We start from the raw sequence: 13037 nt of genomic DNA, 5'->3' as shown, positions 1-13037 counted from the left end.
CTACATTTTGAACAAAGATCTTCTTAGGAACCTCGAAAATGGTGTTTTTTTGTTGTGCTTTTTTGCGTTGAGAAACACTCTTCAGTTGTAAGTTATTAACAGGGAGCCCCAGAACAATGCAGCTGTAGCTCAAAGAAAAAAAAAATCTCTCCCCTCTTCTTTTTTTCGCTCTCCTGCCTTTTTTCAATATCAAACACAGGCGGTTACTATCACCATTTTCCAAAGTTCAGATGATTTCCTTATTATTTCAATAAGGGTGGGGGAGAGTCAAAGTGAATAATGATGACAGCTGTGATTCAGACTGACTGTGTGATCTTCTGTGCCGTTTGTTTGGGACTTGTAAGACGAGGAATTACAAGTGTCAAACAGCTGTGAATATGGGTGCTAAATATTTAAACATGTTTTTCAGCTGAAGAAAAAAAAAGTATAGTTTTTTTTTTTTTTTTAAGCGAAGCTTAAGTGTGTATAAGCTGCGCCAGCCTTTGATTCAAATGCAAGGGTAAAAAGGCTGCAATGGAGAAGTGAGGTGGCAAAGAGGGCGCTGAACCAAGCCAGACTGCATAGATTGGGTCATTCCAAAAGGGGCTGGAAGTGAAGCAACTTTAGATATCCTGTGAACCTCAGGTAAAGAGGTAACAAAGCAAAGGTTGGGAAAATAAGAGAAAAAAATGGGATAGTTCTAATTGTATAGCTTTGTTAAGAATCTTCTCCATCTTTTGAACAGCCTCACTCAAAGGTGACATAGCTACAAGCAAATACAAGTGCAGACATGTTGTTAACAGGGTTCAACATTGTATTTTTATAATGTGCAATTATTTCATCATCATATAAAGTGTATAATGTGATATCTAAAGAGTTAATCTAGAAATAGTATAAATATAAGGTGCATATTATAACCTTGCACTAAGTGTAACTGAACAATGAAAAATTAGATGGAAATAGGCGTGTATGGCTAATCCTGCACATAATATTTTTTGTGTTATTGAGCATCCCATCAAAAGAATGCTGAACCTAAAAGTGCTGAAAACTTTCTAACAGCACAAATCCATAATTCAGTAACGGTTCTCAGTCTTCCCCAAAGTTTACAGCGACTTTTCTTCCAAAATATATAACCTGTGTAGACAAAACTTTCTGATTCTGCTTTACACTGGTGATAGGGATCCTTAAAAACAATATCACTTCATTTTTTTAGATAATCACTTCATATAGACAGAAAAGTAGTGAGAAAAGAATAATTTGGGCTATAAAAAGATTAACATTGTTAATCAGGATTATTTCAGAATTTCTGTAGTAAATCACGATTAATAGCATCCTTTTGTTGCACTTTAAAATTCCACCATTTTGAATTTTTTCTTCCATCTTTAACTGAGGATAATTGACTTCCTGTTTGGATACAGACCTTTTATAGGTAGATCAAAGATTTCAACATAAACTTTTCCATGGGAAAATGAACTTGCTATGGATTGAAAAGGAGATAAGGGAACAGTAAAAGGGTATTTCTTTTATAACACAAAGTAGGTATGTTTTTCACTGGTTCACTTAACGGTCTATTACTGTTTTAAAGTAAAATAAGACCTAATCAATCAATCAATCAATCAATCATTGTTTGTATAGAGCCAATTCATAACCGAAGTTCTCTCAAGATACTTTACAAAGAGGGCAGGTCTGTAATAGAGCAGCATTAATCATTAATATTATAATAAAAGACTATACCCTATCATAATAAAGACCAGTGTAAAGGAGCAGTGGTAGACTTCAGAAGCTGCAGGGTAATGCTGACATGGGTTAACTAAAGTGTGCTGAAAGGGACAAAAAGCATGAAATAGACTGTGATTTAAAAAAATGAGTGCACTTACTAATTGTGGACCTTCATTGATCACGATTTATGCAATTAATCTCGGCAGCCCTAAAAACAATGCAAACTGTTTCTATCAGACACTAAATTGTACATTTTTGTTATTGTATGAGAAGTAATTAAAACTAATTTAGTTTGTCCAAGTATGATATCTGGAAATGGAAATGTATTAGTTAGAGATAGGATCCCAATGGGGTATTTGGAGATCTCCCCTTAACACATCTGCTCACACTTTCATCAAAGTGAAAGAAGGAAGATATTAACTTTGATATCTGTTGAGGTTAGCTATTAAGGCAATCTGGAATGGGCATGTAAGAAATAAAAAAAAAACTTACAATATTAGCAAAGCCTGATATATCTTCAAAAAAGTCCACCAAACAACTGAAAAACTGGAGATGGATGATCTAAGCAATACAATTAGGTCCTTGCACCACTTGGTGCTGAGGCCCTTAATAGTGCCAAATAGTCCAAGTAACACTTTTGTGTTCTCAGTCAACATTACAAAACTGTATAATAGTGCTCCTACTTTGGAAAATGAACCAGTTTAGCAACAAGCTAAAAAAGATTCATGCTTTTTCTGGCTGTTTATTTTAACACATTACAACCCCAATTCTATAGAGTCGGGAGAGTCTCTGAAACTTTTCATGATATTATGCACTATAGATGGTTGGTATTCAAAGTCTTTTGAATTGAGGAGCACTTTCCTGAAACTGCCGCACAAATTTTAGACACAGTTTTTTTGCAGATTTGGAAACCTGCCTATCTTTACTTCTGAGAGACTCTGCTTCTCTAAAATGCTCCTTTTGTACCCAGCAATGTTACTACAAAATGTTCCTCAAGCTGTTTTTCATTAGTACTACTGACTTTTTGTTGCCCATCCCCACTTTATTGAGATGTGTCACTGCCATCAAATTTAAAATGAGCACATATTTTTCATGAAATGGTAAAATGTCTGCGTTTCAACATCTGATATGTTGTTTATGTTCTGTTGTGAATAAAATGAGTTTTTGAGATTTGCAAACCATTGCATTCATTTTTTTTTTTTTTACAATTTACCCAGTGCCCCAACTTTTTCAAAAACGGGGTCGTGTATCCTCTAAATAAAAATCTGTAGAAGTTGCTGGTTGTTAATTAGCTTTATCTACAACAAAGTGCAGTACCTGTTGGGTTCAAGAATTTAGACAGCGATAGGTTTGTTGGAATCTTTTGTTTGCTCTCACTTTAAAACTTTTTCTTCAAAAATATACAAAAATACTTTGGCCTTTGTCCATGGCCAGCTTTTTATCATGGCAGTGCTCACATCAGTTTCAGAGCTCTTCTCACAAGCTCAGACTGGGAAAGGTGACTTCTGCCTCCCTTGATACAAGATCTGTAAGATCTGTTTTAAACAGCTCTGTGCGTTTAATAGTTTCCTTTATTCAGTCAGATTTTAAGGAATCCTGTCCTGACAGCTCTAGAGCAGCAAAGTGTACCCTAAAAAAGACAATAGATCTGTCTAATGTCTGTCTCCTCCACCATAGTAGTTGGCCTGGCCCTACAGTAGCCCTAACCCTTGATATCAGATGCCAAGTCCTCCTTGATTCTGATTGGTGTGTGAGGGGAAGTGACATTGACAAGTGTGGTGCTGTTCCAAAACTAGCTATTTTCAACTGAGAAAATAAGCAATCAAACAAGGTGTTTTGTGCGTAGGGACCTGCAAGTCCAAAAAAAAAAAAAAGGTAAAAAAAAAATAATAATAATAATTTAAAAAATGCAGCAGAAGCTCTTAAACAGACAAATGGTTAAACTGTAAAATATTATAGGACATATGAGTCACGAAGAATGGCAAATATTGGTAATAGTGGAGATGTCAATGCAGCCATGAATGATGACCATAAAAAAAAACTTGAAACTACAATATACCAAAAATAACAACCTCTACTTGTCACAAAACTGCAGATTAATCGGTTTTGGAAAAGTAAGGGATGGCAGTAGTGAAGTTCTTGACTTTTTAAAGTTGCTCCCAGCCTCACTTCATTCATCAATATGACTCTTAAACTGGCATATCAGATATTGAATCTTATCTACATCTTCTGATTTTTAAAGAAGAGGTAATGAGTCTTTGTTGAGTTCAGTATCTTTGTCTTGGCCTGTAAGCTCTTTTATGAGACATGCAAAAAGTGCCCAAATGAAGTGATTTGAATTTTACACATGAGAAATGGAGGGCAAATTGAAAATTTCAGAGGGAAAGCAGAATTTAAATTGTTAGAGAGGAGAAGCACTTACCTCTTCACGCAACTTTATCAACTGCATCAGGAGAGCAGGAAGACAAGAGAGTGAGAAAGATGGAGAGAGTGAAGGAGAGATAAAAACTGTAGAAATATACCGAGAGGAAGATCAGTCATGTGGCTGAGTAAAGAATTAACCCTGAAGATTTGAATGTTTAGCATTTGGAAATCACAAGACAAACACATTAAACGGAGCTTAACATGCCACACAGGCTGATGTGTTTTTTGAACAAACAAAGATCAAGTCTTGAGGCTGTCACATTAAACAAAGAGAGGGAATGGATCGCTCTATTCGCAATATCAGCTGTGATTATCAAAAAAGTCATGTCAAAATAGCTGATACAGCGGGAGGGAGAAAAATAAGTAAAATAAAGCCTGCTCGGTTACAGTTTCGAATGGGGAAGTTGTTTTGAATCTGTCATCTTGCTGAATTCTCTAGAAATGGATGAAAAGGAAAATCGTGCCCTTTGGAGCCAAGGTGGAGAAATGCTGAGCCACTCCATTTGTGCGGCTGTTTATCAATGCTGATCCCCTGTCACTGTCTCATCTCTGCAAAGGTGAACACTGTTTACAGCCGTGTGAGCCATGTAGCGCTGTACATACATACAGCGCTGCTTCTTATTGGGACAGCCACAGATCATGAAAAATGAATCTTAGCATAGCTGTACATTTTTGATGAAAGAGAATAGCAGATTTATAGCGAAGTAAATAAGAAATGCTATTTCTATTCCCTGTCCTAGAAAACCCTCACATCCCTGAGAATGAATCAGACAATCAGGGGAGGGAACAATCCCATTTGCCATTAATTATGCCTAATTACTATTAAGAGGTTGCTACCCCATCCGGCTCTAAAGACAGGGATGGGGGTTAAAGAGAGGAAAAAAGGCATTTGGCAGGAAAAGGAGGAGGTCAGATTTATTTTCTAATCTCAAACACTGATTTGTTTTAACATTTAAAGCTCCTGTGAGGAAATTTTAATTTGTGTTGGTTTACTGCCCCTGGTGGACAAAGAGCTTTTACTACAGTATATTGCTGCTCTTGTCCTGTGCATGTGCAAATAGAGCCTGCATTATTGTGGCCAAAATGATTAGCAAAATTATTCTAATGAAGGAAAAGAAAAGAAAAAATAGAAAGAAAAAAATGTTTTCATAAAGATAAACTAGTCTGTGATTAGTCTGTGAATTCTAATTTTTTTAGTTTCAAGTTTAAAAATTATTATCACTGGACTGATATTAATAAGGAAGCATAATAAAGAGCTATTGTAATTAATGGAGAAGGGATGGAATTAAAAAAAGCTTTACTTCTTCCCTCTCTGTTTTGAATATGTAATCTAATTCTAATTCTTGTTTTGTTCTCTTTTTGTGTGTTTATTATCACTTTATTTATTTTGTTTTTATCTCCCTAAAGTCATAGATTTTTCTCTTTGTTATATGTTTGAAATAAATTCCAATCAATAATAAAAATGATTATACAGTATATCAACATTTTTTGTCAATTTTACCGTCTTTTTTTGTCATGTTTACAGTTAATTTTGAAAGCTTACATGTGTGACCAGGCCTTTTTGGCCCACGTCTGCCTTTAAGAACTGGCTTAATTTAACCTAGGAGTGTCTCTCTAAATAACCCCTCATATTTCACTGTTTTACAATATCCTCATCAAGCAAAAATATGTAGGAAGTGAATTTCGGAAGAAGGTCAGTGGTCAGTATTCACCCCCATATAAGAAGGAACATTATTAAATGGTAACTGATGTTTAAAGGTACAGTGAGTTAAATTTTGTAGCATTAAGCAGAACAAACTAGGTAAAAATGAGACATGATATTTGTAAGTATGTTTAAATTAATGTTTCATCACCTATACATATAAAATTGCTTTATTTTTATCAACTTAGAGTACGCCTATATGTCATACATGAGGAAGGTCCACCTCCACTCTCCAGCATCTTGCAACACTATGTTTCTACAGCACCACAGATATGACCAATTAGCAATCAACAAGACTGTCTTTTAATTTCACTGAAAGTGAGCATTGCAATCTAGTATCTGATGGTTAAATGTTGCCATTTTCACATATTGTACCTTCAAGTTAAATGTGACTGTTTTTGAAAGGTTTTTTAGATTTTGATAATCGTATCAGGCATTTCTTTTTGATTGTGGGAAGACCAAAACTGTAATTAGGATTATATTCAATTAATTGAACTGTCATCTATGCAGAGACAAAATAAACTGCCACATGTATCATCGAAAGTAGTCTTTTAAATAGAAAATGTACACAAATTGTAATACTTAGTCTGACACCTACCCCCTAACAGCTGTGATTTCAAGCATTAAAATTTCTCCGTATAGATTATCTGTCTTGTTGCTGATTGTCATAATCTCGTTTGTGAGTCATGAAAAAGCATCAGCATCAATTTCAGCATGTATCATAACCAGCTAAAAACACCTCACAGGAGCTTTAAATCCACATTTAATGGCCAACATTAAAGGTAAAACAGATCTTAAGGGACAGTTATGGCCACTATTGTATTAAGTGTTATGATACATACAGGGATTAGTTTAGAAAATAAGCAGAGAAGATACAGAAAAATGTCTACACAAGTTACACAATGAAATGTATCACTCAAAGTTAATCTAAAATGTACAAAAACTGTAATGCCTTGTCTGACACCTTCCCCCTACCAGCAGTGATTTCAGGCATTAAAAATGTCTCAGTAATTATTCTTTAAGCTAAAGGTCACAATCTTCTTTTGTAGGCCATAAAGATGAATCAGTATCAATTTCAGTCAGTTTCATAACCTGGTAAAAACACCTCATAAGGAGCTTTAAATCCATATTTTAAGGCAAATACTAAAGGTTCAGATTTTAAGTGTTACTAGTGTTGCACTATTTTTTGGAGAAATGTTTGTTCAATGTAAACAAAAAGTTTATAAATGTGTTTCTTTAATCATAACTATGATAGCTAACTTTAAGGTTCAAAAATTTTATTTTAAGAGTGTCAGAAAGTGTGCAGTTATTTTTAAAAATGAGCAGAGAAAATTAAGAAAAATTTCTCCAGGTAGAAACTAGTCAAACATTAAAATGTATAACTCAAAGTTAATCTTTTGCAAGGAAAATGTACAAAAGTTGCAATGCCTTGCCTGACACCTACCCCTCGCCAGCTGTGATTTCAGGCATTAAAAACTTCTCCATACAAGTGGATATTCTTGTTGCTATTGGTCACAATCTCTTTTGTAGGTCATGAAGAAGCATCACGATCAATTTCAGTGTTTCATAACCATCTGAAACTGTCTAACAGGAGCTTTAAATCCACAGTTCTTGGCCAATACGAAAGATCTTCAGGGAAACCTATGACCAGTATTTTTCTTTAGTGTTTTTTGAATTATTCGGAAATACAAAGTCTTTAGATGTATATCTTTAATTATGAGCCTGAATGCAAACTTCCAAACTTCCCTCTGAGAGGTCAGAAAGTGTGCAAATACAAAAAAAAAAAAAACACAAGTAAAAGCAGAGAAAATAAAGCAACAAGTCTTGGAGCAGCTCCTAAATAAATCAAAGACCTTATATTAAACATCCTATACCTTATTTTAATCAAATCCTTACTTGAAAATAATACAGAACTACCTACATTTCCGCCTCTATTTATATAGCATCACCTGTAAACACTCTCAAAGAAAAATGTCCTACAATAACACATGCAGGAGGAAAATGTGCCACTTTAAATACAGGCAAAAATTTCAAGTACAGCATGACACACCCCTGAAATTTTCTAAGCATCTTTTAATAGCTCATGCTGTTTTTTATTTTTGCCACCAAAATATATGTGTGAGTGTTCACTGATATACTGCAACTGTAAAAATATTGTCAATATCTAGAGGTAAACAAGTATAATTGCATGTTTTTCTAAAGAGCTCTTTCCTTGAAAATCTCTGCAGGAACGAGACGCACTTAAGGATGGGACCCGTCTTCTCTAAGTTAAGCAACAACTCCCCTCTAAGAAGGCATTATTGAAGAGGCCAAAGTTTAAAACTACACTGTGGATGTGATTATTTGGGGCTTAAAAAAAAAAAGCTGTGGATCCAGCGATCCCTCACCCCGGCTCTGCCATCAGTCAATGGGCACCAAACAAAACTTGTTCGAGCTCATTTGTGCTGCCTGACTGATTGCAAGTCCTCATGAAGGATTTGTTAAAACTATACGAGGTGCCATGTTGAGCTGCGTTTCTTCCTGTCGGGTTTTATTTTTTCTTTTGGCATCCATTCTTTTAAAACAGCCAACGGTGCTCACGCTGCTCAAGAGATACAGAGCAGTAAATACTGAATATTGTAAATGTTATAATTACTCCTGCATGAGCGCCTTTCCTTGTGTTTTTGTGATGCCTGCCAGTATTCAAAATTGCACTGCTGCAATTTTTCTGTTATGATAATCAGCAATTTTTTTTCAAACAAAAGATTTTTTTTTTTTATCCAATACGGAATTCGATACAAGTGGTAATCTGCTTCCTTTGTAGCCTGTAAAATCTGGTCCATGCCGGCTCAAACCAGCACAATCTCTTGTGGCCAAGCCTTCTGCTGTGACTGAAATCGAAACTATTCCGTATAGTGTTCGTGTGTGGAAAATGTGTGTGTTTTCTGCTTTGTGTGTGGTGTCTGAGAGAGTGTGTGCGTGTGTTGCATGCAGAGGGAAACAGAAAGGAAAAAAATGTGCAATAGTAGCCTACCACATTATTAAAAAAAACGAGCAATAGTGCCAATTCAGTCTCTGTCCGCATACAGATAACGAATAAATGCCGAACTCTATTAAATCGTCCTTTAGCCATTATCGCAGGGCCAACGCGCCATTTTCAGAACTTATGACGCTCCCCTATTTACTTAGCTATAAATCCTTGCCATGTAACCAACAGATTTGTGACTGGTAATGATCTGCTCAGCCAGGGCTATATGAAATGATCCTGACCTCTTTTAGATCGTCAGGAATTAAATTGACCGACTTGCCCCGGCCCCCACCATCTTTTTCCCCTCTCCTATCGCCGCCGTCTCGTTAGATAAAAAAGCCTGAAGTTCCGAGCACTCCACTCACAGCAAGACCAAGACGAGTATTATCTCTGGAAGTTTTTTAAAATGAAAATGAGGTAAACACGGCACCTGGGAGAAAAAGGAGAAGCGTATATCATCTGCTTAGTTTCTTCTGGCCTTGGAGTGAACTCTTTCTCAGGCTTTTGTTTGAGTGTGCAATTACAACTTTTATACTCTAACATCTGACAAATTTAAATCTAATTATTACTGTCTTTTACTCCATTTATTATTTATAATGCATGCTTTAAAAATGAATATTCTGAGTCCCATTGATCTTTTTATTACAAAAGAGAAATAAGAAGAATGAGCTAAACGAAGGCTTGTCTTATATTGACTTTATTCTATCATGTTTTGTCTAAATGCTCAAAGATACATATGTTTTTAATTTTTTTAATCAATTTATTTTAAATTGCTAATGTTTTTAAATTTTCATTTTAATAAATATTAATTTTATAATTTTACATTATTGTTTCGATGCATTAAAAAAACAACAGGCTGTAGAAAAGGTTAAGATGCCTCAGTTTGTGTAGATTTGTGTGTTAAAAAGGAAAGCATTTTTACTGTTTTATAATTAAACAAAAAATGTTTACAAAAATATAAATGTTAAATATCAGCGTTATCCAAAGCAGTTTATTAATATATTAATAAAAAATAAAATGTAATTATAAATAAGAGCAATTTAATCAATAATGCGATCAAAACAATAGTTATTGTAATAAAAACTGTAAATAATTCAGAAAATTTAATTTAAAAAATTTAACAGCATTTTTCAAATTTACATATAAATGTGGGAGATTTTTGTGGAGTATTGATTCAAATATGAAGAAGAAAAATCAAAACATATTTATTATTACAAATTCTATAATGCTTTTTAAGATGTGTAAATTCCAGCGTTATAAATATTGCTTTTAAATATTTTTCTTTACATTTTTAATGAAAGAAAATAAGATTTGAAATGAAATGTGAGCCGCTCTCTCTGCTTTTCCTCGCTGGTTGTGATTGAACTCATCAGCGTCTCAAATGTGACATTTCTGACAGCAAATCTCCCTCCAACTTGTGCAGAAAATGTCAGAGTCACTTTTGTGTCTCACTAATTTGCCTAGAATATGCATTTCAATTACACATGGAGGCTCGTGATACATATGTTTCTAAGATGTGCAGTTCATGGGTCATCATTGAAATGGTAATAGGGAACTGTTCAAAAAAAAAAAAAATACAGACAACTTTATTTAGCTTGGCTTGGCTGCAAGTCGTCTAAATATACTCGCATAAAGCACTGTGGGGACTAAATGTGTAAATATGCATTTGTGTCTTCATCTTTGTCTTTTTTCTTTTTTTTTTTTTCTGAGTGCCCGTTTGGAAATGCAAAGTGTTTATTTGCATGTGCATGTGCCTTGAGACACAGTAACCCCTCTGAGTTGACAGCCGATTCTAAAGGCAATATATAATTAGTCAAAAGACGTTTGGTCAGAGTTGAGAGTGGCTGCGTTTGAGTGGCAGCTGTGCAGGTGAGAAATAGGTAAGTGCGTCTTAAATGTTAAAACGCTGCTTTTCTGAGTCTGTTGATGTATCGTCGTTTTGATGCAGCTCTGCATTAATTCAGAACAACTTAAGTTTAAAATAACACGAGGCATATTTTGGCCCATTAAGATCACAATGCAAGATGATTGTTTTCCTTCTTCATTGCCTTTTTTAGAGCGGCTGTGAATGAATCTTTTTGTAGACGTCACTGACAATGAATGAAAAGTGCTAATGTGTTCTTTATCCGTTGTTTATATTCTGCAAACTCAACAGGCTGAACTGACTCTCAAACAAAATCTTTGTCTTTTAATGCACAATGAAGCAATTATGAAATGCTGATAGATAATAGATCAAAAATGAGAGAAATCAAAAAGAATTTCAGTTTTTTTTCTATCAAAAGCTTAGATTAAATCAAAAATAGAAATGTTTAAGGGATTCATTTCAAGAAGGCACTCTATCAAAATAATTTGTGTATTTTAGTAAATATTAGAGATTATTTTTGAGCATCTTCGTTGTGCAGGCTAAAAGAGCAGGGCTGATTGAGGATCTATTATTGGCCTAAGTCCACACCCGGCTGGAGAACAGCTGTGCGACGGTTGGAGAGGGGAGGGCGAGTTTTTTGGATTGTTCGATTGTGCGTTTGTGTCTAGGTGTGCGTGTTTGTGCGCGCCGGCCACAATCTGTCTTTGGCCAGACCCTGCTCCCATGCCCTGAGCCCACTTGCTCACTAGCAGCCCCAGCTTTGCATTAAACAGTGTTCCTTCCGCTTGACTTGGTGACAATACTGTGGCTTCAGCTTTCGATGGCTCCTGTGAGGGGCCCCTCTCCTGCGCCCCTGGGGGCCAGTCAGCCACCCACACCGGTGGCTGGTTTTTCGGGGGCCCCTGATTAGCAGCTCACCTGGTTCTCTGAGGAGCTGGCGTCATCCCCCAGGAGCTCGTTGCGCACTTCGTCACTGTAGGCGATACGTGACCTTTTCTGCAGACGGGGAGGGGAGAAGGGGGGAGAAAGAAGGACAAAAAGAAGAAGAAGAGGGGAGAAAAAGAGGAAAAACAAGTGGGGAAATATGGCTTAGTACTGTCGTCGATGCAATATGAAAAAACACAACAGGCATTCCTTAAGCACGAGAGCCCCCTAATGGAACTCGGTGACAAGTCACAGACATACAGCTGAAACAACATGTCTAGGTTTGTGCCCATGCCTCCCATACAAGGTGATCTACTCTACCTCATGCACTTGGACTCCCCCTTGGCTTGCCCACTTAAACAAATAGAAGTTGAGGGATGAAAACCCTGATCTGGCGTGCATGGAGAGGCTGGGGGACAGGGGAGAGAGCGGCCGTGGAGATGTATTATGAGGAAGTATCACTTGTCAGCGCTAAATCTTTTCTGGGGGGCTGTCACTGCTGTCATCCCAGTGCTGTGGCAGCCTCTGTGATAACACCAATGCTGAGACTCAGACAGGGAATAATTCATCACCCATTGGCGGCCCATCGGATTTGGGGTTGCCTCTCTCTCTCCCTCACATAAACCCTTCTCTCTCTCTCTCTCTCTCTCTCTCCGTCTCTGGATAGAATAAGAGGGAATGCCATGTCCAAAAAAGAAAGACAGAAAAAAAAAAAACAAAAAAAAGATTTCATACACACTTCAGAGCGTGCCACCTCCGATTGTCGAGGAGTGGGCTGCCGTTGTACCGCTTGTTTACAGACGCCCGACCCGTGGAAAAACAGCCTCTTGGCATGCCCTCTAAACTAAATACACACCCAGCGAAGCAGACACAGAAAAGTGTTTACTAAGCCTCCTTCGCTTTCTCTCCCTGCCTTGACAGGGTTTCTAGGTGGGCTGCAGGAGGTGGGCAAAAATCAAAGACGAAACACAAGCATAGCAGTGAAAATATCACTTTTTCTCCACTCGAATTCTTTTCTATTTTCTATATTTGCTTAGTTCTCCACTCAAAATAAATAAAACAAAGTGAAGGAACACCAATTACCTTGTGGGGACATTTCTTCCCTCTCAAATACACTACCCTTCCCCTGAATCCTTTTACTATCAGAAAAAGTTTGAAGGCACTCCTGTACAATGTACTTTGATGCCACCTTCCATAAGAAAAACTTAAAAAAGCCAATTCGAACCTCAAGAGTGATGATATCAAGTTCCTTGATTGAAATAACTTTGGAGCCAATCACAACAGAGCCAGTTGATTCCTTTTTTTTTATTTGTCTCTCCTGATAATCTGGAGCAGTGAGTGGAAAGTCATGGCTGATGTGATTTGGTTGTTATTATCGTGATGGTGAGGGCCACAGTTCTCTGGAGTAATTACGGACG

The 13037-nt window shown here is 36.6% G+C and overlaps 1 protein-coding gene across 4 annotated transcripts in view; it reads right to left on the bottom strand.

Annotated features, from left to right (window-relative positions):
* Positions 1-13037, bottom strand: part of vti1a (vesicle transport through interaction with t-SNAREs 1A) — a 211702-nt gene that overhangs the window by 155335 nt on the left and 43330 nt on the right. For 2 of the 4 annotated variants that reach the window (XM_041815451.1, XM_041815449.1), the window contains exons 4-5: positions 11614-11691; positions 4121-4141 (exon numbers count right to left, since the gene is read on the bottom strand). In XM_041815451.1, the coding sequence (XP_041671385.1) occupies positions 4121-4141; positions 11614-11691 (99 nt within the window). The remainder of the gene's footprint in view (positions 1-4120; positions 4142-11613; positions 11692-13037) is intronic. The other 2 variants (XM_041815452.1, XM_041815450.1) reach the window with 1 other exon arrangement.

The sequence above is a fragment of the Cheilinus undulatus genome, linkage group 20, assembly GCF_018320785.1.
Source record: "Cheilinus undulatus linkage group 20, ASM1832078v1, whole genome shotgun sequence".
Taxonomy (NCBI): domain Eukaryota; kingdom Metazoa; phylum Chordata; class Actinopteri; order Labriformes; family Labridae; genus Cheilinus; species Cheilinus undulatus.
The sequence above is the reverse complement of the archived record's forward strand: the minus strand, read 5'-3'. Positions and strand labels throughout refer to the sequence as shown.